We start from the raw sequence: 24,990 nt of genomic DNA, 5'->3' as shown, positions 1-24,990 counted from the left end.
CGATTATTACTGTGTCACAGGATAAATAGGCACATACTTGACTAATTATAGTGTCCCATAACATGTTCGCACATTGCGGACTGCTGTTGTGGTTCCATTGTTCAGTTTGCGAAAGCCTACTCACTCTTGGATCCCTTAGATACCTACCGCTGCAGATGAATAGGAGATGGAGACATACCCCCGTGTACAGACCCCTGGTGGACTTGGCTACACTGGAGGACAGGCACATAATACTCACCTATAGACTGGACAGGGCCACAATCACAGAGCTGTGTGCCCAATTGAAGCCTGACCTGATATCTGCTATCCGTCACCCCACTGGGATCCCCCCTCTTGTGCAAGTGCTGTAAGTGCTCCATTTCCTGGCAACTGGTTCTTTCCAAGTGATAGTGGGCTTGGCAGCAGGAATGTCACAGCCAATGTTCTCAAACTTGCTAACAAGAGTGTTGTCTGCCCTGATAAAACACATGTGCAGCAAAATTGCTTTCCCCCAGGTTGAGGTTTTGGCCACTGTGAAGGCCGTATTCTATGCCCAGTACATCTCCCACATCAATGCCAAGTATCCTGGGTCGGTGCATGATGCATTTGTCCTGAGGAATAGCAGCATCCCAAATGTGATGGCCCAACTACAGAGGCACAGGGTGTGGCTAATAGGTGAGCCCTGGTTCCCACCCAGTATATGGTGCCTATGGTGTTGACCATATAGGATAGTGTGTGGCTAAAATGTTGTCCCTCAGTATTTGCAGGTGACTCTGGTTACCCAGCCATATCATGGCTGCTGACCCCTGTGAGGAATGCCAGAACCAGGGCAGAAGAACGTCATAATGAGGCACATGGGCAAACCAGAAGGATTGTTGAAAGGACCTTTGGCCTCCTGAAGGCCAGGTTCCGGTGCCTCCATCTAACTGGTGGATCCCTATGCTACTCACTCAAGAAGGTCTGCCAAATAGTAGTGGCATTCTGCATGTTGCACATCCTGGCTCTCAGACGGCATATACCTTTTCTGCAGGAGGAGGAGACTGGAGATGCCCCTGTGGCAGCAGTGGACCCCGAGGACAGTGAGGATGAGGATGAGGAGGCAGAGGATGAGGATGTGGACAACAGAACATCTGTGATGCGTCAGTACTTCCAACGACACACAGGTGAGACAGTGCAACTTTACATTTCTATGACTATTGTTGTATTCTGTGTGGCATTACCATGCTGGTGTTACCCATTTCTATGCACTACTTACTGTTACCACTGTATATTCCTTTTGCAGATGTTGGTGATATAACACATTGTCCTGGTGTGATCACAACAGCCATCTACAGGTCATTAATTATATGCTCATTCTATGTACAGTTCATTTGCAATGTTCCAATCAATACACATTTTCAATACATGAAAAACTAGTAGTCGAGTTTTGTAGTGCTAAAATATAGAGGGGAAAGTGCAATGGAATGGGATGATGAGGGAGTAAAGTCCAGGGTATTGTTCCAGTCTGTTTGTAGCACAGGTGCATTGTCCATAGGGACCTAGGAAGGGGAGCAATGGCAGTTCAAGGTGGACAAGATGACTGAGTGGGACACAAGGGGGACAATGAGGAGAGTCTCATTTACTGGCTGTGGTCGTGGCAAGTGTCTCTGGCTTCTGTCTGGTTCCCAGGGAATGTTTGCGGGATGGTTCACCTTCTGTAGGGGGAGGGGTGCTGGTGGCCTGTTGGTCCTGTTTCGGGGCCTCCTGGCCAGTAGCTGCAGCAGAAGTGAAGGGTTGTTCAGATGACTGGCTAGTGGTAGGGGCCCACTGGTGTGACACTCCTGAAGTCCAGAGTTACTGTCCTCACTGTGGGCCTCTTCTATTGGGGGACTGGATAGTGGTGGCACCTCCTCTCCAGTGACATTGGCTGGGGTACCTGTGGGGATGTGAATGATGTATTATGCTTCAGGTGTCTGACATTTGTACTTCTGTAGCTTCCCCTCTATGGTTGTTGTTCCCCTGCCAGCTTTTGCTTGTGTATGTTGGTGTATAGTGGTTATGATAATTTCCCTATGCTGTGCATGCTTTGGTGATGAGTGTCCATGCAGGGCTGGGAGGGGTGTCCATGCATTGGTACAGCATGCAGGGCTTGGCTTTGGGATTAGTGTGATGTGATGGTGGAGTGTGTGGGATGGAGTGGAGTGATGAGAGTGAGGGTGTGGGTTTGTGATGGCATGCAGGTATGGGGGGGTGATAATTGTCAAAAGTTGACTTACCAGTCCTCCTCCAACTCTGGCGAGTGCCTCAGGATGCAGTATTTTCAAGACTTGCTCCTCCCATGCTGTGAGTTATGGGGGAGGAGGTGGGTGTCCACTGCCAGTCCTCTGTATAGCGAGTTGGTGTCTTGCTGCTATTGAATGTACCTTCCCCCGTTGGTCGTTCCTCCTCTTCCTGATGTCATCCCTTGTTCTTGGGTGCTGTCTGACAGCGTTGACCCTGTCCACGATTCTCCGCCATAGCTCCTTCTTCCTTGCTATTGATATCTGCTGCACCTGTGCTCCAAATAGCTGTGGCTCTACCCTGACGATTTCCTCAACCATGACCCTTAACTCCTTAACATGACCCTTAACTCCTCCTCAATGAAACAAGGGTGCCTTTGTGGTCCCATGGGTGTTATGTGATGTGTGTTGGTGAGGGTGTTTTGGGTAATGTGTTGGGGTGTGTGATGTGGAGTGCATGAGGGGTGTATGGGTGTGAGTGGTGTGTGTGTCTAGTTGTCGCAGTGGTCTTGGTGTCAGTCTTGTGGCAATGAATTGTATTCATAAAGGGTTGTGGGTACTGAGGGTGTGTTTTTTATAGCGGTGTGGATGTGGTGTGTGTATGGGTGTCAGGTGTGTGTTGTTAGACTTGGCCAATGTGGTGTTGTTTTGTCTGTGGGTATCCATTGTGAGTGCGGCGGTATGTACCGCTAATGGTTTACTGCTGTTGAATGTCCGCGGGCAATTCATGGGTCATAATGTGATGAGCGTTGTTCTGTTGGCGTAATGGTGTGGGCTTTGGGACCACCACTTTTCCACTGACCTTTGGTCTGGCAGATTTTTGTATGTGGCTGTATTCTGTCGGATTGGTGTTTGTGTGTCATAATATGATGAACAGATATTCGCCAGCGCGGCGGTAAGTTGGCGGTTGTCAGTACGACAGGAAGCTACATTTACCGCCAATGTTATAATGAGGGCCATAGTCATTAAAATGACTTTACATTAAAAAACCAGAGAAATTCACTGAAAACAACCAAAGGTTACAGAGACGTTATAGTTATAGGTTCTGAATTTACTCGCCAAAACCATAGAAATTTAGCAGTTGTTATGATTAACTCAAGTAACTATACCTCGTGCCCTAAGGTAACTATCTCTCTTCTGCACCATGCGCTGCTAATTACCCCACATATTACATCAGTCATTACATCTTTTATGACATCATTGATAACATTACAGCAACATATGTAATATAATTATTGATGAGAAAACTGTGCATGGCGGGGCGCTAGTTATAGTTACCTTAGTGTGTGAGTAATAGTTATTAATTTTGATTATTAGGAACATTTAGATGAAGTAAGTGGTTAGTAGTACAGTTTTCTAGGTAGGACGGTAGATTGTTTAAAATGTTTTATGCAGATATGCATCACTACAACGCCATGTTAACCTTAAATGGATACTTGCTGAATAAAACATTTAATTAATTTAATTCTTTAAAATTGCATTTTATATATTCATGAGTATCTATGAAACTATGCATGTTTTTACAATTGTTAGTCATAAAAGAAATCAGGGACATTTTAACTTCTTTTATCAAAGTGTGTAGTGCAACGCCAAGAAATGTAAGAAAGCTTCTCTAACTGTGTATTCCATTTGCACCTCTTTACCTCAGAGAGCAATAATTCCTAAATGCTCTTCTTTCTTACAGATGATGAACAAGTTATTTACCTACAAGACAGGTCAGGGTAACCTCAGATGAACACATCCAGAGATTTGATGTGTGAGAAAGATAACTTAGAGTCTTTGTAATGTGTTTTTCATAAAACCCAGTTTCTTTCACTTTCAGACCACTCACAGTTTGTGTTAGATAGGTTTGCCGTGGACTATTTGTACAGAACATTTTTGTCATACATTAGTAAACGAAATCTGTTTAGTTTTTTGAATTCCTTCTAGACATTCAGAGCAAAACAATTTTATGATATGGCCAGATTTCCGGGTATAATGTTTTTATTTTCTATTGCAAACCATTGACTTCTTGAGGTACTGCATAATAAAGTCCATTCGGGTTTTCATAGTTGTCAATAAACACGCTGGTAATCGCTGAAACTCATTCTGGGAAAATTGCTCTTGCATAAAGAATGTTCTGGAAAACTCACTGAACCTTACGGTTGGATGGGCTAAAAAGTTCAAACCCATTGAAGAAGACACTAGCCATTTACGCAGTCTCAAAATACAACACTTTTAGAGCTCAATTCAGTATCTATAGGTCTGGACTCGGAACCCAAAAGTGCCATAGATGTGTTTTTTTTTCAACTATCCCTAGTTTGCACCAAATGATGGCCATCCCGCGGAGCCACAAGAAACGGAGTTGAACAGTGTTTTTTAAAAATGTGTTAAATATATTGTATATAAAGCAATATATTTTAAAGGCAGTAGTGAATGAGAATTGATTGAATATTTCAGTTCTCCAGAAGATAGAGCGTCATGGCCAGGACAGTTCCACATCATCCTGAATGGGACTGTTTTCACATTTCCCAGCATGCAAACTGCCACGGCCTCGCTAATACTACCCTGGCATGGAAATCATCGTAACCAGACCAGTATTTCCTCTATATGTAAACCCTAATAGCCAGCAATGTATCCACAATAACAAAATATCTAAAGCACTGTGTAAAGCACTTTAGGCATGCAATATTTCCCAGTGTCACAATATGTAGAGTGCCACAACAGGCCAGCTTTACAATGTCTATGCATATATTGTACCGTAGCCAGACTAGCTTTTACAATGTCCAAGTATGAAAGGCAAAACAGTGGGGCCAGTATTTCTGTAGTATGTACCAGACCATCGCCAGACAAATACCCACAATTCCTAAAGCACCATCCTCAGACCAGTACCCTAAGGCCTCACCATGTAAAGCACTACCCATTCCACACGCCACAACTCACAATTTCCCAGTACATAAAGCTCCATCAGCAGGCCGGTGCTCCTAGGGCCTGATTATGTAAAGCATTACCTGTTCTTCGGGCCAAAGCTCACAATACACCAGTAGCTAAAGCTTCTTTACAAGGCCAGTACTGCATGAAGTCAAATGTTATCCAGATACTGGTATCAGCGGTACCTTTGTATATAATGCATAATCTGTTGGTCAGTATCTGCAAAGTCCCAGAATGTATCCACTATGCATATGTTGTTTCCTTAATGTTCCTATATCTTAAATAAGATCCACAGCTCTGTATGCAGTATAAGCAGTATTTCAGGACTGTATGCAATATCAGCAGTATTTCAGTAGTAATGCACTATCCCACGTCAGAACCAATATGTATAATTTTATATATTCTGCTATCTGTAATGCTATCTGCAATGCTCCAGCAATGTAAAGCTACAAAACGATGCCAATAAATTCAGGGGCCGATTCACAAAGGGCCTCCTCACTTGTGGCTGAGGCCTCGTAATCGTGGCGGGAGGCCCACACTCCTGGTGGGACCTCCATAATGAGTATCTGCAGTGTTGAGGTCCAGCCACAAGTGCAGTTCCCCTGCCATGACTGCTGGGCCTGCGCCATGAGAGCAAAGGCCCTTTGTGAATTGGTCCCTCAGCGTCCCAGTTTGTAATGCACTATCACCAGGTCAGCACCCACATTGCCCGAGTATGCAAAACACTATCTTCAGGCTTGAATCTGCAATGGTAAATTATAGAAAGCACCCTTTCAGGGCAGTATGCTAAATGTTACAGTGTATAATGCAACAAAACTAGGCTAGCATTGTCAATGCCCCAGTATGAAACACACTACTCCCAGGCCAGTTTGGAAAGGTTCAGCATGGAAAGCAGCTCATATAGGACAGTGTCTGCAGTCTTCCAGTATGCTGTGTGATTTGCCCAGTGTAAAGCCACAAAATCAGATTCCCTATTATAATATTCATAATTCCCCCTGTTAATGCCTCGTTCCTTGATATGGTCATGGAACTACTCAGTGACTTGCGATATCCTTTTGTGCAGTGGGGGTACCTTACTCCGTATATCTCCTGGTCAGTATGTGTAATGCCTCATTATGAACCACCCTGTCCCCATGACAATATCTGTTATTCCACCATATGTTGAATACTGTCCTCAAGCGATTAACATTAGTCAATAGAACACCCATTTTTTTCTAAAACTGAAAAACAGTAATCCTGACATGCAGGGAATTTTCTACTGACACTTGGAGCCATTGTTGATTTAATCTTCCGTATCTATCCTACCTCGGTTGATGGATGGCCTGTCACTAGTGGTTGTGCTCTATCAGAGCTGGGAAATGCTTCCTCTGTCCACAGTTAGTGTTTCCTCGCTCAAATTGGGGCATGGCTGTGGCAGGCCGGGCTTAAATTGTATTGTAGCTAATCAAATAGCATGGCATACACACATTTTCGTAAGATGGTTTGGGGGAGGTGGGGTGGGTTAAACCCTACTCCAGTAGCAACCACAATTCCTGATAGGGTGAATCACAAGCAAACCTAAAATGAACCCCTGCTTAACCCTGTGGTAGCTTGGCTCAAAGCAGTCAGGCATAGATTAGAGGCAATGGCAAGATTATTCATGCAGAACTTCAAACAGTAATAAAGTGAAAACACAACACAAGAAAAATCCCACACCAATTTAGAAAAATAGAGTGCAATTTAATAAAATTATTTCAGATGAAAATGACAAAAATCCAATCACTAGAACCAGAGATGTGCATTTTTAAAGATTAAAGTGAAAACTGTGCCTAAAAGCACAAAGCACCGACTGGGGTTATATGATTCACCCTGGACCGGGGTCAACTCAATGGAGTGTGGGACGAATACAAGGACCAATTTCGGCCCTCTTAAATAAATACCTTAAATCTGGGTTGCAGAGCGAAGCGAGATTCCGCATGAAGGGTCAATCGCCAAGCGGTGGTCCTGATCAGCTGGGGGCTGCGTTGCAAGGTCTTGTGTCAAGGAGGCATTGCAGGGTTCTCTGTAGAGGTTGCGTTGTGCCGTAGTGATTCTGGGGAGCTGTTGGGCTGTAATGCGAGGTCCTGCATTGAGGATGCTTTGGACAGTGATGGTTTTGAGGTGCTGCAAGCTACTATGTAAGGTCCTGTATTGTTCAGAAGAGCTGCAGGTTCCTGTGTCACAGATGCATTGCCCTGCAGCGGTTCCAATGCAGATATGGGAGTTGATGCATCGCATTTCATTGGTTCTGCTTGGACCACAGCTGCGCTACCAGAGCACCTTTAGGTCCACTTTCAAGGTGCCAGGACTGGGGTGCCACCACTTGGAGGGGACAAGACTCACAGCAGACAGAATCCTGATGCTGTGTTCAAGATGATTGGAGCCTTTTCTATTCCTGAGGCAGATCTGATCAGGAGGCCAGCCAACTAGACCTGGGAGTCACTCTGGTGGTCCTGGGCTCAGATGAAGGTTCAGTACTTTTCACTCATGCAGCAGAGCAGCACAGCAGTCCTTCTGAGTCTTCCACAGGTCCAGAGGTATACTGAAGAGTTGGGTCTGAGGGTCTATTATTTTTACCTGGTGCCAGCGTTGAAGTAGAAAAAGGTTCTGAAGTTTTTCAACCCCAGAGGTGCTTGGAATTTCTTCCTTCCATGTTCTGGCCTCAGCTTGTCTGGGTTCACAAAAGACTTGTGTCAAACTCTTCGTGAGCGTGCCCAGGCAGAGGCTTTATAATGTGCAAGTGTGGTAGGTGACAGCCCCCCGCCCCCAATCAAGTCAGAGATAAGCCATCCTTTTAACACTTATTCTCCTTTGTCTCACTGTCTGGGAGTAATACACACAGACCAACTGCAAGCTACATACAGTTATGTGTCCCAGGATACAGGCCTCTGACACCAAACAGTTGGGACAAGAAAATGCTAACTTTCTAAAAGTTCTATTTTCGGAATCGTAACTTAAAATCCTGATCTGTACTTTGGGGTGGAATGGCAGATAGACCATTCTTACTCCCACGTAAGCAACAGTAAGGAAAGCATTAGGCATAGGAGGGGTCAGATTTACTGTTCCTCCTCCACCATAAGCAACAGTAGGGAAAGTGCTGATGACAATAATCAATACAAAATATTTCTAAAAAAATCACAAATATTAATCTATAAAAAACAAATCAACTAAAAAATACAACAAAACTAAACAAATTCCCAATTTTTTATAAACAACCCAATATGTTTATAATTTACTAATGTAATTTGAGAAATGCTCTAATTAAAAACAAATGTAAGCTTTGTTTATTAATTAAAAACACTAAAACTTGTATAGTAAAAATGCTTCCTACCCTCCTCCTCTACAATCCAAGCAACGTACGAACAATTTGAAATAGTACTAAAAATAAATAAATATTATTTTAAAACTACTAAATATTTAAAAATCAAACAAAAACATAACTCATTAAAATAAAGTGACTCTATTAGTTCAAGCAATTTAACACTTTAAATGATTAATCATGTAATTATCCAATTAATGTAAGAAATAATTAAAGTAAATTATTCTCTAAAGGTGTCAAATAATTTACATAATTAATAATCTAATTAACCAATTAAAGCTCAAACATTGGAAAAATAATAAAAAATGTCAAATATATATTAAAACTTCCAACCCTATTTTACTACAAATCCAACAACTTGCAAATAATTCAAAATATTAAGTTAAAAACAGAACTTTTAATATTATCAAAACAATGAAAATCTACAAAAAAATTACAAGCAATTAACAATATCATATTAATATCTGATAACATACTAAATCATAGTACGTTCCAAAATATTAAAAAAATGATATTCTATGAATGTATATTTAAAAAGAGCATTAAACACTCAAATAGCTGACATTCCTAGCTGCAATATTCTGACCTATGATATTCTTGTCATCACAATTTGTTGATGATGTTTGAGAGGTCTGTGCAACAGAAAAGGTTAGGTAATTATTATCAGTGTAAAAACATATTTTAAATGGCCCTGCTAGTGATGGGTCTTCTTTAATTGAAGTTGAAAATGGAAGGGCAATTGCCAAGGGTTCGAAAGCCAAAAGTAATAAAATGGGTGAGAATTGGGAGCCCTGTTCTGTCCCCAGCCGGATAACAATAATATGTGAGAGGAAACCTCTGCTGCTTATCTGAGGAGTAGGGAAAATATATAATTACCTGACTTGTGATATGAATTCTTGACCTGGACCAGAGTAATCCATGGTTGTAAACTAGTATCCCCATGCCGCTCCATTGAATGTTTTTTTAGTATCCATGGATGCTGCCAGTTTCTTGTCAAGTGCATCTCTTGTTTCCCACATTAGGTGTTAGAATGTCTGAAGATGATTTCTGGATGTCCTGCCTTGGACAATACCTACTTGCAAATTGTGTATCAGCGTTTGAATGGCTTTCTTGGGTCTGGTGGCTAATATATTTGCTATAATTTTGACATTTATTTAAAAAACGGGTCTGTAGTTGTGGCACTACTGAAAGTGTCTTTAAAAGCCTTGGGTACGAGTGTTACAATGGCTTTGTTCGAGATAGGGCCCAGAGATCCCTTTGTGTCAGTTTCTTTAACTGCTTCATGGAACACAGTTGAAATATGATTCTTGCACATTTGTTAAAATTAACCAGGGGCCCATTTTGAGAAAAGGTCTGAGGTGGCTTTGTTAATTTCCTTTAATATTATTTCACCATTCAAGTAATCCTCTCCCATACTATTAAATAAATGTATTAGTGCAATCCATAAATCTGTTTTAATGGGAAGTGCTGTTGTTTTGATTAGCATTATGTAGGGATTCAAAGAATGTTGCGAAGGCTTTGGAGAGTTCCTCAGGATGAATCACTACTTTACTTTGTATGTGCCTAAATATCAACATGGCAAGTTGAGCTTCTCTTAGTTGTAACTGAAACACCAGCATTCTGCCTCTATCATGATGTCTCTGTCTCAGTCTCACTAGTGCTTTTTCTGCATCATTGGAGTACAGAGTATTGAGAACCCATTTTTCAGGGTTAATACTTCAATGCAGTGAGTCTGAGGGTCTGATTTTGTAGTCTGATGTCAGTGAGGATATGACGTTGAGGTTTAGGTTTTTCTTTGTCCTGCTTTTTTAGCCATGGCCAAATCCCCTACTAATGGCTCCTTCCAGTTGCTTCCCCTACTGCCCAGAAAGTCTGAAAAGAAGCACCCAAACAGCTATTCTCCTCCATATATACTCGAACATGGGCATTCAAAAGACTTTAGTAGTCTGATATATTTTGGAAAAAGCTAACAAAAACAATTGCAGCAAGCTCATAGACAACGCACCATCCCAGTAAGTACCTGATAGTTAATAAGAACAAGTAAACATCAATACTGCTATTGAGTCTCCATAAGCGTGCATCTTCACCAAAGCTCCTGCTGCAAAAAGGATCCAAACAGGGCTAAGACAGCCCCAATGAAAGACACTCAAAAGGTGGTGCACCGCAATGTAAACAAATACGTTGTATAAAGCAAAGGAGGAGTCCAATGCTCTGACAGTACAGATGAGCAATATTTCTTTAATAATTCTTTGCAAGTCCAAAGTGTTAATTTCACACAGTTCTGTAGATGAGGCGTATTAGGACAAAGAATAAAACAGCCTTGTGTTCTTGCAATTCCATAGGCAAATTGGATGATACTATGAGTGAACAGCCAACGCGTTTCGCCCGTTTAGAGGGCTTCTTCAGGGCAAAATGGTGTCCCGTCAGTCATGGTAGTTACAATTGCAGCAATGCAAATGGAACCGGTAACACAGCGGTCCAGCAGGTCCCGTTCGCAGAAAAAATAATAACGCGGTCAGAACGACCGTATGAAATCACATGTAGCCGGCCCGAGTACGAAGCCGGCTCCTAAGAAGTACAACCTGCTTGTGCAACTCCAGGGCGGCCCACCACTCATTGAGCTGGCAGAGGGAGCCTTTCTCCAACATACGCTGCCACAAGCTAACACTAGAGGAAGGTCTAGCCATTAATCATGGGTACTGTTGAATAATAAGCTATAATTGGCATTGGATTCTGACCAGACACATTATTCCCCAGTTGTCCGTCTCCACTGAGAAGATTTGCTAGCCTTCCAACACTAAGAACACCCACCTAACACCCACCTAACTCAACCACTCTCACTAAAGGGGACCCATACTCCACTAAGAACCCTTCTGCTTTTAGGTTGGATGCATCCAGGGCACTAACTGCTGACATGGCCTGAGCAGGTTTTAGCAGGCCTACCACACCATTCTGAGCAAGGGTTCAATGCCTCAGCACTGATGCCAACATAACAGACAGGTCTGAAAACTGTCCCGCGGGTCACTGGCTGTTCCCCATCAGGAGAATACACAACCCAGCCATTCACTCATCATGCTCACTACTCTCTAAAGATGACGACATAGGTCCTTTCAGGACCTCTGCTTCATGCCTACAGTAGTTACCCTGGGGTCAACATACGCTGTCACCACACACTCTCAGGAAGAATGTGTACTCTTAGGAGATACCAGCCAATCACAGAGTGCTCCCTTGACAAGAGTCACCCCCAGGCAGTTACCACCCATGGACTTTCTAAAGCCCCACCGGGTCAACAGGAAGTGCCACTGGGCACTGTGCGGGACATGCCTTACCCAGGCCCCACTTCAAGAGACTACCCAGCTTCCATGCTGTCAACATGAAGACCAATCAGGGACCCAAACGAACCCCAGTGAAAGGTTCAACGCGTCAACTTGAGGCCTACACTGCCTCTTTTCACCTCACTCAACTGAGGGGCCACTCACGCCTACAGAGTCCACGTTTGTCAACCAGAACTTCCACAGGCTCTCAGGAATGCACCCCAAGATTGGTACACTTGAGGTGCACGAAGGAGGAGTTGACCAGGTACAGTCCTTGACAGCTGCCAGTTTTATAGCCCAAAGTAAACCTCCCAGACAGGTGTGCTTCTCTAGCTGGAGACTGATGCTCGGACTCCTTCATACATTAGCCACCACCTGTCAACTGGTTAGGTCATGGTGGTTCAACCACCTCCTGTGCACCGTCAACATGGGCATTTGCCCCACCTGATGTACAGAGACTCTTCACTTAAGATAGACCCCACTTGGCCACCTGGTATGGCCTCTACAGGGACACCAGCCTTATGCTTCATCACAGTATACTGGGAGCAGCACCCATCAGTAAGAACAATGCCTGACAAGCCAGAACTTCAAGGGACCTCATAATGCACCCCAATGCTTGTATACCAGGAAGTTCACTAGGCAGGAGTCCACTAAAGCAGAGCCTCTTGCACACCATCCACCTACAGGGCCTCTGCGGTTATACCCCCAATAATCCCACAGGACCTATCTGATCAGACATCTGGCTGGGCAATGCCACAGTCGTCACCTCAGGTGAAACAGTCCTAGGAAGATCTTTCACTGCACTCTGGCGCTCATCTACCCTATCCTGATATCTCAGGGTCCACCACTAACCTATCCTGAGACTCTAGGGAGTCGAGAAATACAATATGGGGTGCACTTCCAGAAGCAGCGACTATTATAATAACACTGTGTTCATGAGCCCCACATTACTCCATCTGTGTTTTTTTTATTTTGTTTCTTTTTACTCATTAGTGCCCAAGCACACTAGACACTCAAGTGCATGTAGGGCGACGGGCGCAGCATAGGAAGCACACTCCCGGCTGTCTTGCCGACTTGAGTAAGGTGTGCGGGAGGAGGCTCTCATTCAGCTGCTCCTATCGTGGGGGGCAACTTGTCTCCTGATTCCACTGACAGCAGGAGCAGCAATATGTGACTGGGCCTCTCTTTGACTTCGGGTCTCAGGGTGAGATCCCGGGCCTGAACCATGAAAGCGTGACATGGGGAATAGGGTCCCCGGGCCTAATAGGAATCTGGCAAAGAGGTCCCATGCACACCACTTTCCTAGAAATAATTAAATTAACCTTGTGCCAACGCAAGGGCTCTGGGGAAATTTAAGGACATACGGCAGAGTGCCACAGCCTCATTTTTTCCTAAAGGGTTCAAAGGTCAAATCTTTAAAAGGCCAAAACTCAAGCCCTGGTTAGCTGATTTCAATGACCTTTTGGTCCTTGTACTCCTGGTAGTGAGCCCTAGCCCCCTGTAGTGCTAAAGGAGTAAACTCTGCAGGGAGCTGGTTTCACCTACTCCCTGTGCCAGCTTTCTCCTCTGCTGTACCCTTCACAGACCCATTGGCTTTCTGCCTGTCTTGCAGGGCATCTTGGAGGGCCGTGAAATCCAAGTCTTCCCCTTACTGGTCCTTGAGGGGTGTAAGGGAACCAGCCTCACTGCTCCAGGAGAGACCCACTGATCCTGGGGTCAGCTGTAAGCAGAGGCCTTAGTCCATCAGCGGTTTGTTCCATTTCTCCATGGTTTTGCTGCTGTCACCCAATTCCAGTGTCTAACTGGAACAACAACAACAACTCTCTCTCCCTTGTACAAGAGTTTTTGAATGAGGGTGGACATTTCTAGAAGCCAGGCACCCCTGGCCAATCCTAGAGTGCCATATCACCCCTCCACCCCTGTTCCAACCCTCCTGCACAATATTCTGGAACAATTTGAGATCGTGCCTTCAAGAAGGCACTGTTCACATCTACACTGGGGGGCTCTGTTCCGCCCCTAGTCAACACCACTGCCAGGGACTTTCCCACCAAAACATTAAAAGGGAGCCCCTTTTGTGCTAGCTCCAGAGGTCTGGCCTTTGTTATTTGTTCATTGGGCCTGGGTTGTCCTAACCCTGATACAGTGAGATAGCTAAATAACTTGATGCCGATTTTCTTTCCCACCTCTTCCTCCTCAGAATGTGAATGGAGCACTGTTAATTACTCCTTTTGTGTGGAGAGGCCTTTGTTCCTTTTGCTAGAGAGCAGTGTAATAAACTTGGCACAGCAGGGTGACAAAAGGCCAGGTCTCTGATCTTGAGCTGAGTCAGAGAAATGTGAAAATTGTGGAAGACCCATAAGGAGTACATGTATGATCTTGGGACCTCCATATTCAGCCTGGGCATTCATGTTTCACTGCAGTTTCAGATTTTATTGGAGTTGTAGGCCTAAAGGAAGCAAAAGTGCACTTTAAGGCAGATTGCCCTCTAAATGTACAGTACCGTGTCACTACAGATAAAACAGTAAAGCCTCCTGACCTTACCAATGAATACCCACTAAATTTTTAAGGTCTCTTGCCCTAGCTGCATTGCAGTGGCCTTGTCTTAAAAGGTAAACACTGGCAGAACACATGCAGTCCATTTACAATGTGATTACTTTGGGTGTGACACAAGTAGTGTGATTCAACTACAGTTAAAAGCCTTAGACTACCAAAAGGGTGTGTTTGTTGATGTTTCGATCCTAAATTACTTGATGTGCTGTTATAGAGTACAATGAGGATGTGGGATTCATGAGAGAAACTTGGTGTATGAGAACGACAGGCAATGTCATGTCTGCCTGACCCTCCTATATTTTTGAACAGGGTGGTGGTATTAGGAGTAGTAAATTTAGGTTATCACACATTTTGGTGTTATCTCGATGTTGTAAGTCGTTGGCTTGTGTCCAGTTTGGGGTTCATGCAGGTGGTCTGCAAACAAATTTGGATATAGGATAAGATGGCAACTGGTGATTATGGTCTTACCACATATTTTGGAACTTTCAAGTGATGAATTCAGGAAGTACCCTGGTACTAATGTCCTAGGTGACTTCGCTGTGTTTTTACTGATATATTTTTATTTGTTTTAATTGCTGTTGGGGGATATTTGGGGGCATTTCTATTTTTAACTTGCACTCGGTAGTGCCGGCACCCGTGTTCAGAGGCTTCCGGCTTGTCTTGGGCCATTTTTTGGCCACTGTTTTTGTTGGCGGTGTAGTGGTTCAGATCCTCTGGGCCAGGCCAGGCGTCCCGCATAGTTTATTTAAAGCCTGACGGACGTCGGCTGTGCAGCGGGCGCACCAGAGACAAGCCCGTCTGCGCCCGTCCGCGTCCTGACGTGCCCAGAAATGCTGCTCCTCCCATTACCAATAAGTTGACCTAATCTTCTTCGCAATTACTGGAACTGAGAAGCACTGGGCCATGTCTGGCCCCTTTAAGTACTTTTGGGCCCCATGTTCCTTCTCCATGCCCTAGTTGCTCTTGGATGCCCACTGCTGTCTTATCATCTAACACCCCCTTTCACCAATTGGGTAGAATGTTGCTGCTCAACTGCCGTTCTTTACCAGCTCACTCCCTACATATCTATACTCACCTAGAAGACCTCCTAACGGACGCCCTGTTTCTTACGGAAACATGGTTGGGTGAAGAATCTTCAGTTGAGATCTGTAAATCTCTGCTTTCTACTTACTCTATAGTGCATATAGATAGACCTCTTATGAGAGGTGGCGGCATAGCCATTATTTAAAAAAGTACCATCAAGTGTGTCACATCGTCTCTTGACTTTCCAGACTGTGAAAGTATGACCTTCTCTCTACATTTGTCGCCCACTTTTTGCTTTCTCTGGGATCCTTCTCTATCGGCCTCCGGGCCCCTGTGCCAGCTTCTTAGAAGCCCTTCCCGATGTTGCGGCTAGCCTCATCTGTAAATTCCCTAACCTAACCATCCTCGGGGATTTTAATATCCACCTCGCTAATGCAGACTGTCCTTAGGCTAAATCATTGTTAGCCTCTATTATTGCACTTGACCTAACTCAACATGTAACTGAACCCACCCACCTTAAGGGCCATACCTTGGACCTCATATTTGGTAATATTTCTGATCTTACCTCTCTATCTCCTCTGCCTCTATTCTGGACAGATCATTCTCTTTTATCATTTGCTTTCCCTTATAATGCCCCTGGGGATCTTCAACCCAGTTCTATAACCTTTGGGCGTATCTGGTCGAAGTTGGTCTCTAGTGAATGGCACAATGCACTTCGTGCTTCCTTCATAACTAACAACTTTTCCACTTCGACTGCTGCAGATTCTTTCGATGAGTGGATCTCTTCTTCCCTGGATTCTATTCTGCCTATTAAATCAAGAATAAAAAAAACATCTCATAAGGCCAAACCTTGGTTTTCCCCTCTTTTACTAGATCTGAGAAAGAACTGTAAAAAGCTAGGGAGAATCTGGAGAAAGAATTATAGTCCCTCTGCCAAAGAAACCTATAGGCAATCTATTAAACTTTATCATCAAAATATTAAAGCAGCTCAGTCTACCTACTATGGCGCTAAAATAGAAAAGTCCTCCAGATCACAGAAAGAAAACTTTCAGATCTTTAAAGAACTCACCATAATCCCCATGCCCACCTCTTCTATAGAGGCATCCACTAAACATAGTGACCGACTGGCAGCCCATTTTCAGGACAAGATCATCAAGATATACTCTGGGTTTCCTTCCTCTTCCCCTCAGGAACCCTCAGATGATCAGGCCACTGATCCCTCTCATTCAGGGATTTTATTAACTGCTTTTTACCCCTTACAGATGCTCTAACATCCAATCTACTTCTTAACATTAAATCCGGTTCCCCCCCTGGATCCCACTCCTCCATCTATTCTCTTGCGGGCTTCAGATATCATTGTCCCACCTCTCACAAGAATACTAAACTATTCCCTTTCTTCAGGTTCTCTTCCTCAATCTTTTAAGCATGCCATTATTAAGCCCCTCCTAAAAAAGCCTAAACTGGACCCCTCTTCTCTGGAAAACTACAGACCTATTGCTCTTCTCCCCATCTTAGCTAAGATCCTGGAGAAACATGCGAATCATCAATTAACCAGCTATCTCGAGAGCCACGAGCTCTTACATCCTACCCAAATGGGTTTCAGAGCTCAACACAGTACTGCGTCGGCTCTCCTTGCAGTGACCGAGTCTGCCCGTCAACTTCTGGATCAAGGGGGCCACACGGCCATTATCCTACTTGATCTTAGCGCAGCATTCAACACTGTGGATCATAACCTTCTCTGCTGCAGACTTTCTAAGATGGGGATAGGAGGCACGGCTCTCTCTTGGCTCTCCTCCTTCCTCATAGGAAGATCTTTTCAAGTTATGGACCGTTCCTTCCTATCTGATATTTTCCCACTGACGTGTGGAGTCCCTCAGGGCTCCTCCCTGAGTCCGACTCTTTTTAATATTTATTTATCACCGCTGGCTAAAGTGATTGCTCCCCATAACCTTTTTATGGTTACCTATGCTGATGATACCCAGCTGGTGGTATCCCTCTCCAGCACTGGGGACTCGTCCTCTGCGAATCTTTGCCGCTGTATGAAGGATATTGGTGATTGATGATTCAATCCAAACTCAAATTCAACGACGGAAAATCAGAGGTAATGATTGTAGGTAATGGCCCCCCCTGCTCTTCCTCTGGCGTCGTACTCAGAGGTTTTTAATAATCTCCCTCCTCCCAAGGTGCATGTTAAAAGCCTTGGTTTCTGGCTTGACCCTCGCTTAACCATGGAACTTCAGGCCAATAAAGTGTCTTCCATGTGTATTGGTCTCCTAAGAACTCTTAGAAAGATCTTCAATCTCTTACCTTTTACGGCCAGAAGAATCCTCATTCAAGCCTTGATTCTTTCCCGCCTTGACTATGGGAACTCTTTGTTTCTTAGCACCCCTGACTATGTGATAAAGAAGTTGCAAATAGTGCAGAATGCAGCAGCCAAGCTCCTTACGAATTCACCTAGACACCTCTCTGCGAAGCCGGCCCTTGCAGTACTTCACTGGCTTGCCATTAAGCAGCGTATTCATTTCAAAGCTCTGTGCATTACTCACAGGGTCCGCTTTTCTTCAGAAAACGGATCTCTATCTACACCCCTACCAGAAGTTTGAGATCATCCTCCACCAGCATATTTACATACCTCGGTTCAAGAGAGCCTGGGGAGGCAACTCTTTCTCCATCAAGGCTGCCTGCCTTTGGAATGCCCTCCCCTCCGAGCTCTGTCATGAACCTTTGGAGCGTCTTTTTAGGAAGAAGCTAAAAATCATCCTTTATTGTAGTTAACTTTTTTTCTTATCTTTTTCTTTGTTTTCAGGAGTTGTTATATACCTTTAGCGCTGGGATGCCTTAGGGTAACTACGCGCTTTATAAATTCATAAAACTAACTAAAACTAAACTAGGTAGTGAGTAATCTTAGCTACCAAGCAAACAGTTTTCGGACTTGGTATGGTAGATGTACAAGGACTGAGGATTATTTTCTTCTCATACAGCTGTGTTAGTCAGGTGACAATGTCCTGATGAGACCTAACAGTCATTCTTGTCGAAACATCAACAAAGGTGCCATTTTATTTGTCTAAGGCTATTTACCAGCAGAAGATATTGTGGACAGGCTGACACGGTCTCAGTCTTGAACTGTTTGCTAGGTATTATTGATCACTGGGATATGTATAATGTCTTGTGTTATAAATAGGTTCACGATTTGAACACTGCGTTATCTGCACTATGATCACTTTCGGTACATTTCACAACTTGCTTTGAACAACTGGATTAACACATCTTGTAAACAAACCAAGGTTGACCTTTCCATTTTTAAATGAAGATTAATATTTATTAGTGAACTGGATACCTCAAATGCACATATGAGGTTTCCTTATGAAATGTGTCCTACGGCCAATTGAGGTTTCCTTATAAAATGTGTCCTATGGGCCAATTGTTAAATTATAATATGGTTCCCCTATTCCATGTAGGCAAAAAAGGTTGTCCTTGTTGTATGTATATATAGAGGGACTTACATTTATGGCCTTCAAATTACCACAAATGTGAGTGGATGAGCAGTGAACTCTCAGCCATCCTGCTGATACAATCTACAGAAACATCAGATAATGTTTAGCCATCTAAAACAGGTTTACACATAGCTCTCATGCATACCAATGAAGCAGGGTGGCACTCTTTCTATTTATAGCCTATTGTGAAGATAGGATTTTATGTATTTTATTTCCTCATTGAACAGATTCCTTTAGTTTTCTTAATGTACATAATTGCTCAGCACAATCATTTTGTGAGTCGTTTCTATTTTCAAAGTTGAAGAGAAATGTAACACAGAGGGAAGTTAGGGAACATTCAAAAGTCAAGGATCTTTCCAAACCTCCATCTTCATTGAATGGACAGGAAAATATTGAATGCCCAGTAATGTAAAGTTAACCCAGTACTGGATCGAGTGCAGTGTCCGAGCTGCAGAGCGTCAATCCTTTAGAGGGTGACTAGAATACTTTAGTCTTTAACATTCCAGGAGTTGCAGTACTTAAAACATTAGAATTTTATATAATGTACCTCACTTAAAAAGACAAAGAAATTTGGAAGTTTATTACCTGCCAGTGCGATTACACAGTTTATATTTTGGAATGTGAGTATCATGGACGTCATTTAGGTGTGCCTGGAATAGAGCAGCAGCTTATCCATAGCTTGTGCTTATGGATGTCCTTTGGGGCACGATTCTGCTTGTTTTTTATCAGGGTTTTTTTGCACTAGTAGTGAAGAAAGTTACATTGTTTACTATTATTGTAATACATGGAGTATAGTTAGCTGAAACATAACTTTCTCTGGCAACTGTGATAAGTAAAAATGCTTTTGAGTGTATGTTGTTGCGTGTTTGCAGGTGAGAGTGTCATTATGTGAGTGTGTTGGACGATATGTGAAAGTGAAGGTCAAAGAGTGTGTGATGTCACTTCTGCTACACCTGCCTTTTTGGTTGGTGGACTGACATCTATGGTATGTATCCCAGAGGAACAGATAACAATACATATTGTGTAGTTAAGCTGCTTCTAAGAGTGCAATGGCAGTTAAATTAAGCTGTTCACTTGCTTGTCAACAGTTAGCGGGTTTTACGCAGCACCAGAGGTGATGACAATGCCCAAGAATTTATATGTTTGGATATCCCCTATATTATTTCTATTGAGGAAACTAACACACATTTCTAATCAGATTATCAATGGGCCTAGTCTGTTCTTGCAGAAAGTATGTTTGCTGACTCATTCTAAGTTGAGAGCCTAGCCTCCTAAGACCTTGGACAGAATGAGTATGATTAATTCTTTGTGTTGATTCTTTTGCTGACTTGCTGTTGATGACATTCTGGACAAAAGATCGCTTGTGAAATTGTAAGATTTTTTTTTAAAAATGTCCACTGATTGTCTGATTTTCGTTTTTTGGTCTGGAAAATCCTTATTACCACTTAGACACTACAAACATGGGCCTTAATTCCACAACAGCAAATCAATCACATTGTTTTGAATGCTTGTTATTTCATACTTTTAAAAGACTTTCAATTTTGTTCATAATTTTATTAGCTGCTCCCCAGTATGTGAAACTCATGGTAAGGCGAAATCGTAATATGTAACAGAATATATTAATTGGGGATTCATTAAATTGTCAAAGATTGTCTACAGTGTAGTTTGACATTCTAGGAAACTAATTGTCAAATTAAATGCTTTCCTACTTTCCAGTTTAGTTTTTAAATTTGGTGATCAGTAGGCCTGGTGACCTAGGAGGTGCTTTTAGTTCCATGGGGCATATAAATATCACATTCTAAAATGAAATAACAGAGGTGTCGATTTCAAGTCAGTATAAAACATAGGAGACTACAAATGTTTCTTGCATTATATTGAGAAGTAATTTGCTCACTTGAGCAATGATACAGCAGGGCATACTGTATGGACACTCATTTCAAATAATTCTTCCCTAATTTCCAAATAAATTGATGAATGCAGGGGCGGCTCCTCTGCAATGGCGGAGGGGCGTTGCCCCCTGGCCAAGAGCCAGGAGATGAAAAATAAAACAATATTTTAATATTGTTTTATTTTTTATCTGCTGGCTCAGCCAGCATTACAGGGAGGGGCAGGGCTTGGCCACGGGAGGGGGGAGGAGGGGAGGAGGGGAGAGTGCACCTAAGTGAGCATGTGTGTTTGGCCGGCCGTCTTAGGCTGGCCAAACACACATGCGCACTTAGGTTTCTCCAGCCTGGCTGTGTTAAACAGCCTGGCTAGAGAAACTGCACAGACCTCAGGGCTGTGTCTCAGCGGCAGTCAGTGCCGCTCAGTCCAGTACTTATGCTGCTTTCGTGCTAGGTCTAGCATGAAAGCAGCACCAGGATTCCTGGGGAGCCTGTGCTGGTGTCTCAGTGAATGCTGGGACACCAGAAGAGGACCGACAAGCGAGGTGGCAGGAGATGGTGAGCGGCGGCGACAAAATAATAAGTATTTTTTTTCCCCTGTTACCTGTCCCCATCCTCCTCGCCCCTCTTGACATTTGTGGCGGGCGCCACTGGATGACTGTGTTGTTGGAAGGCCAGTATAAAATTCAAGACTGCATACATGCTTTGCTATGTTTTATGTTTTGTTTCTCACTTGTGCTAAGATATAGTTCTGCAAAAATCTGTGATTTATTAAAAATAAAGGGCCTGACTTAGATATTGGCGGGAGGGGTTACTCCATCACAGCGGTGCTGGATATCCTGTCCTGTGAAATCTAAATCCTGTTATATCCAAGGGGATTTAGATTTCAGTGGACAGGAGATCTGTCACTGTTGTGACGTAGTAACCTCTCCACCAATATCTTAATTAGGCCCAAAGATTTTAATTTCAATCATGAAGCATAATGCAAAGTTTGCAGATAGTGTGCACAAGTTGACAATTTGACAAGGGTTTTTTTTACACTATCATGATGATAAAGTGTAATGACATTTGACTTTTGGAGGGTTTGTTAGACCTTTTGTGCATTTATTACAGTGGAACTATACCTTTTGTGGCCATTGATGATCATGACATTGCGTAACATGCCTTACCTCCCCTATATTACTCTCAGTAGTCCATTATAATTTTCTACCAACGCATGACGGGTCAAAATTTTTGGATGATGAACCTATGTTTTTTGATTGAAGAATAAAATACTTTTTTATATAGGGCACAAGTTAGATACTGACATCTCTACCCCAAAAATAGGATGCTTTTGGGTAATATATATTTATAGGTTTTCAATAGAACGTGTTCCTTTGGGCTAAGGTAGTTAGGTCTTTCTCTGGAATGAGACAATGAAGAGCCGGGCTTGAAGTGAATAAGATAATTGGTAAGTAATTCTGTTGTTATAACTTCATAAAATAATTCGCTGCCCATTTACTGTAAGCCACAATACCTGTTAGTACCTTTCATTGCCTGTTGTATTATGGTAATTCTCAGCTGTTGCTGTAGTGTTCTGACTGACACGACTGTAGAGGTTTGTTAATAATTAGCTGTACTGCAAGAGAAATGGAAACGTTTTAAGATGAGCACCTCGTGCATCTAAGTATGGTCTTTTTATACTTATACAACATCAGAAAAATAAATACCATTCAAAAACACAAGCAATATTTATTTGTGCTTTTTCTTTTGAAGATAGTGCCTCCAGTGCTGCTCCTGCATCAGATGGATGGACATAAAGGGGCGTGGACCGTACTTCCAGTAATTCCAGAGTAAGTATGAAGTTTAAAGTAATTTATTGATTGGTTTTTACTAGTGTTATAATTTCCCTGCCTACATAAATAAAAACATTACCTACAGAAAACCTGCATAGTTCATAAGTTTTGCCAAAGTTTGTTTTTTCCATTGCTTGTAGCTTGAGAATGCATGTTTCATGAAGCATTGTTTACAATCTTGCAAAGGTTTTCTCTTAAGAAACCCTATTCCAGGATGGCTGCCGATGCGTGAATAGATTACGACACACATAAAACCATGAATAGTATTCTCATTACTACCACTACATATGAAATGGTAATCTGTGAAGCCGGGTAGGTCATGTCAGTAGGATTAAGCACGCTCTTGTTTTAGGATTTGGGAAGTAATTGTGTTGGGATTAGGGCGGTGCGACCAGTGTCGCCTCACCGGCTCCAGGCCCTCCAGTTCCCTGCTAAACTGTCAACGAGGAGAGCGCAAGGACTCGGGGCCTGCCACCTCCTGTCTGTGTAGCATATCTCGGTAACATACTGGGATATACTACTGAAACGTCTTATTTTATATCAGTTTGGCTTGCCCTTGATTCTGGAACTAGCGAACGATATATTTTGTAACTATGTTTTTGGCCTTTCACTTAACTGGTAACTGCACATAACAAGTAATGATGGACACACCTCAAATGAAAAAGAAATGCAGGTTAAGCGTATCTATGTGAATTGAACTGTTCTGTACAAAAGCCTAATGATTAATACGATCACTAGAGATGCCCAAGTCTGTTGCTGGAGGGTCACTGATTTGAATCCTGATTAGTGCACATTGGAATAGTGACGTGTACTCATAGCGCTAACAGGGCCCAGTCTGTGACATCTAGCACTGTGAATAAGTAGGTCATTCGTTTAAACAATGTGTAACACACAGTATAAGATAAGCTGCCCCACTGAGGAAGCCTGTGGGCTGCCTGGACACTGATGAAATGCTTTCATTCATTTACACACTTTTATGATTGGGTTTGGACTGGCCTATATAGAAATCGGGAGTGGCCAAAGGGCTGCTCTGACAGGTCAGTATGCCAGACATCTTTTGGCTATCAGCCTGTTATACGATCTTCTGGACCAGTCTTTACTGTTGATTTTCCTGATATTAAAACAAACATTGCCTGCAAGAATCTCAAATCTATGCAGTCTTCTTTAGCTTTCAAAACACCTGTACTGCATGTCTTCACAAATTCAAAACTGCCCCAATTTGCAAATATGGGCCACTATTTTTAGATATTTAATTCACTAATCAGACTACTTTTATTTTAGTGCCAGGACTATTTTATTTTCCAGTCCCCCACACCGTGTCTGATTCATTGTCTCAATATAATATGTGTATGCAATGTAAAGCGCTCTGATAACATACATTGGGATGAGTAGCGCTATAAAAGAAATGAAAGTACCACTCAAGAGGAGAATAGCCCAAATCTATCCATCAATGTGCATATGAGACTCGTTTTTAGGTGGAAATCTAAAGGAATCTAATTAAGCACCTACAAAAAGGGGGAACTACAATTAATTGTATGCATTTTGGCATCTATTTTGCAAGACTGTTAAGGGTAAGATATTCTGGTGTGGGAGGGTTTAAAGCAGGCAACATTTATGTCCTATGCTACATAATACCCAACATTAAGGCCCTCATTCTGAGTTTGGCGGGTGGTGGAGGCTGCCCGGCAAACTCTTTAGGATGGAAAACCGCCTCTCCGGTTTTCTGTCCGCTGGCCCTATTGTGAGTTTCCCGCTGGGCAAGCGGGCGGAAACAGTGTTTCCACCCGCTGGCCCAGCGGGAAACTCACCACAGCATTGACGAAGGCTCATAATCGAGCCGGTGACAATGTTGCACTGCATCAGGTATAATTCAGGCAGTGAAAAGCACGATGGGGCTGTCCATAGGGGCCCCTGCACTGCCCATGCCAACTGCATGGGCAGTGCAGGGGCCGCCGTGGGGCCTCCGGCACCTCGTCTCCACCAGCCTTTGCGCGGACATGGCCTGAAGGGGACTCATAATCCCAGCAGCACTGCCCTGGCAGATTAAGACCACCTGCACCACCAGACTGTCGACCGTCAGCAACCTGGTGGTGCCGGCTGTCGGACTGTCACCGCAAAGCTGCCAGACTCATAATAAGGGCCTAAGTCTTGATTGTCTGTTCCTGCCGAGGAATGTTCTGCAGTCCTCCTGTGGGAGGGACATGGTTAAGCATGAGGTATGCCACTTTTGGATATCTGTTAAAAAGTTCCTACCCTACAAGAGCATTAGAGGATCAATGTTGGGGATTAGGTTGATGTTTGACATCAGATGATTGCACTTTTAGGAAGCAAATGAATTAAGTTTCAAGAAGTAGAACAAAGGTCTGTCTGTAAAGGAAACTGTCTTGTATTTTGCAATTGTTTTTAT

At 43.2% G+C, this 24,990-nt stretch overlaps 1 protein-coding gene across 1 annotated transcript in view; it reads left to right on the top strand.

The window, feature by feature from the left end:
* The window catches only part of B3GLCT (beta 3-glucosyltransferase), a 902,740-nt gene that overhangs the window by 294,605 nt on the left and 583,145 nt on the right, over window positions 1-24,990 (top strand). Inside the window, exon 5 of the mRNA XM_069205575.1 lies at window positions 22,504-22,580. Within this exon, the coding sequence (XP_069061676.1) occupies window positions 22,504-22,580 (77 nt within the window). The remainder of the gene's footprint in view (window positions 1-22,503; window positions 22,581-24,990) is intronic.

Source organism: Pleurodeles waltl, chromosome 8, assembly GCF_031143425.1.
Source record: "Pleurodeles waltl isolate 20211129_DDA chromosome 8, aPleWal1.hap1.20221129, whole genome shotgun sequence".
Classification (NCBI taxonomy): Eukaryota; Metazoa; Chordata; class Amphibia; order Caudata; family Salamandridae; genus Pleurodeles; species Pleurodeles waltl.
Note: the sequence above shows the minus strand (reverse complement) of the source record. Positions and strands in the feature narration are given on the sequence as shown.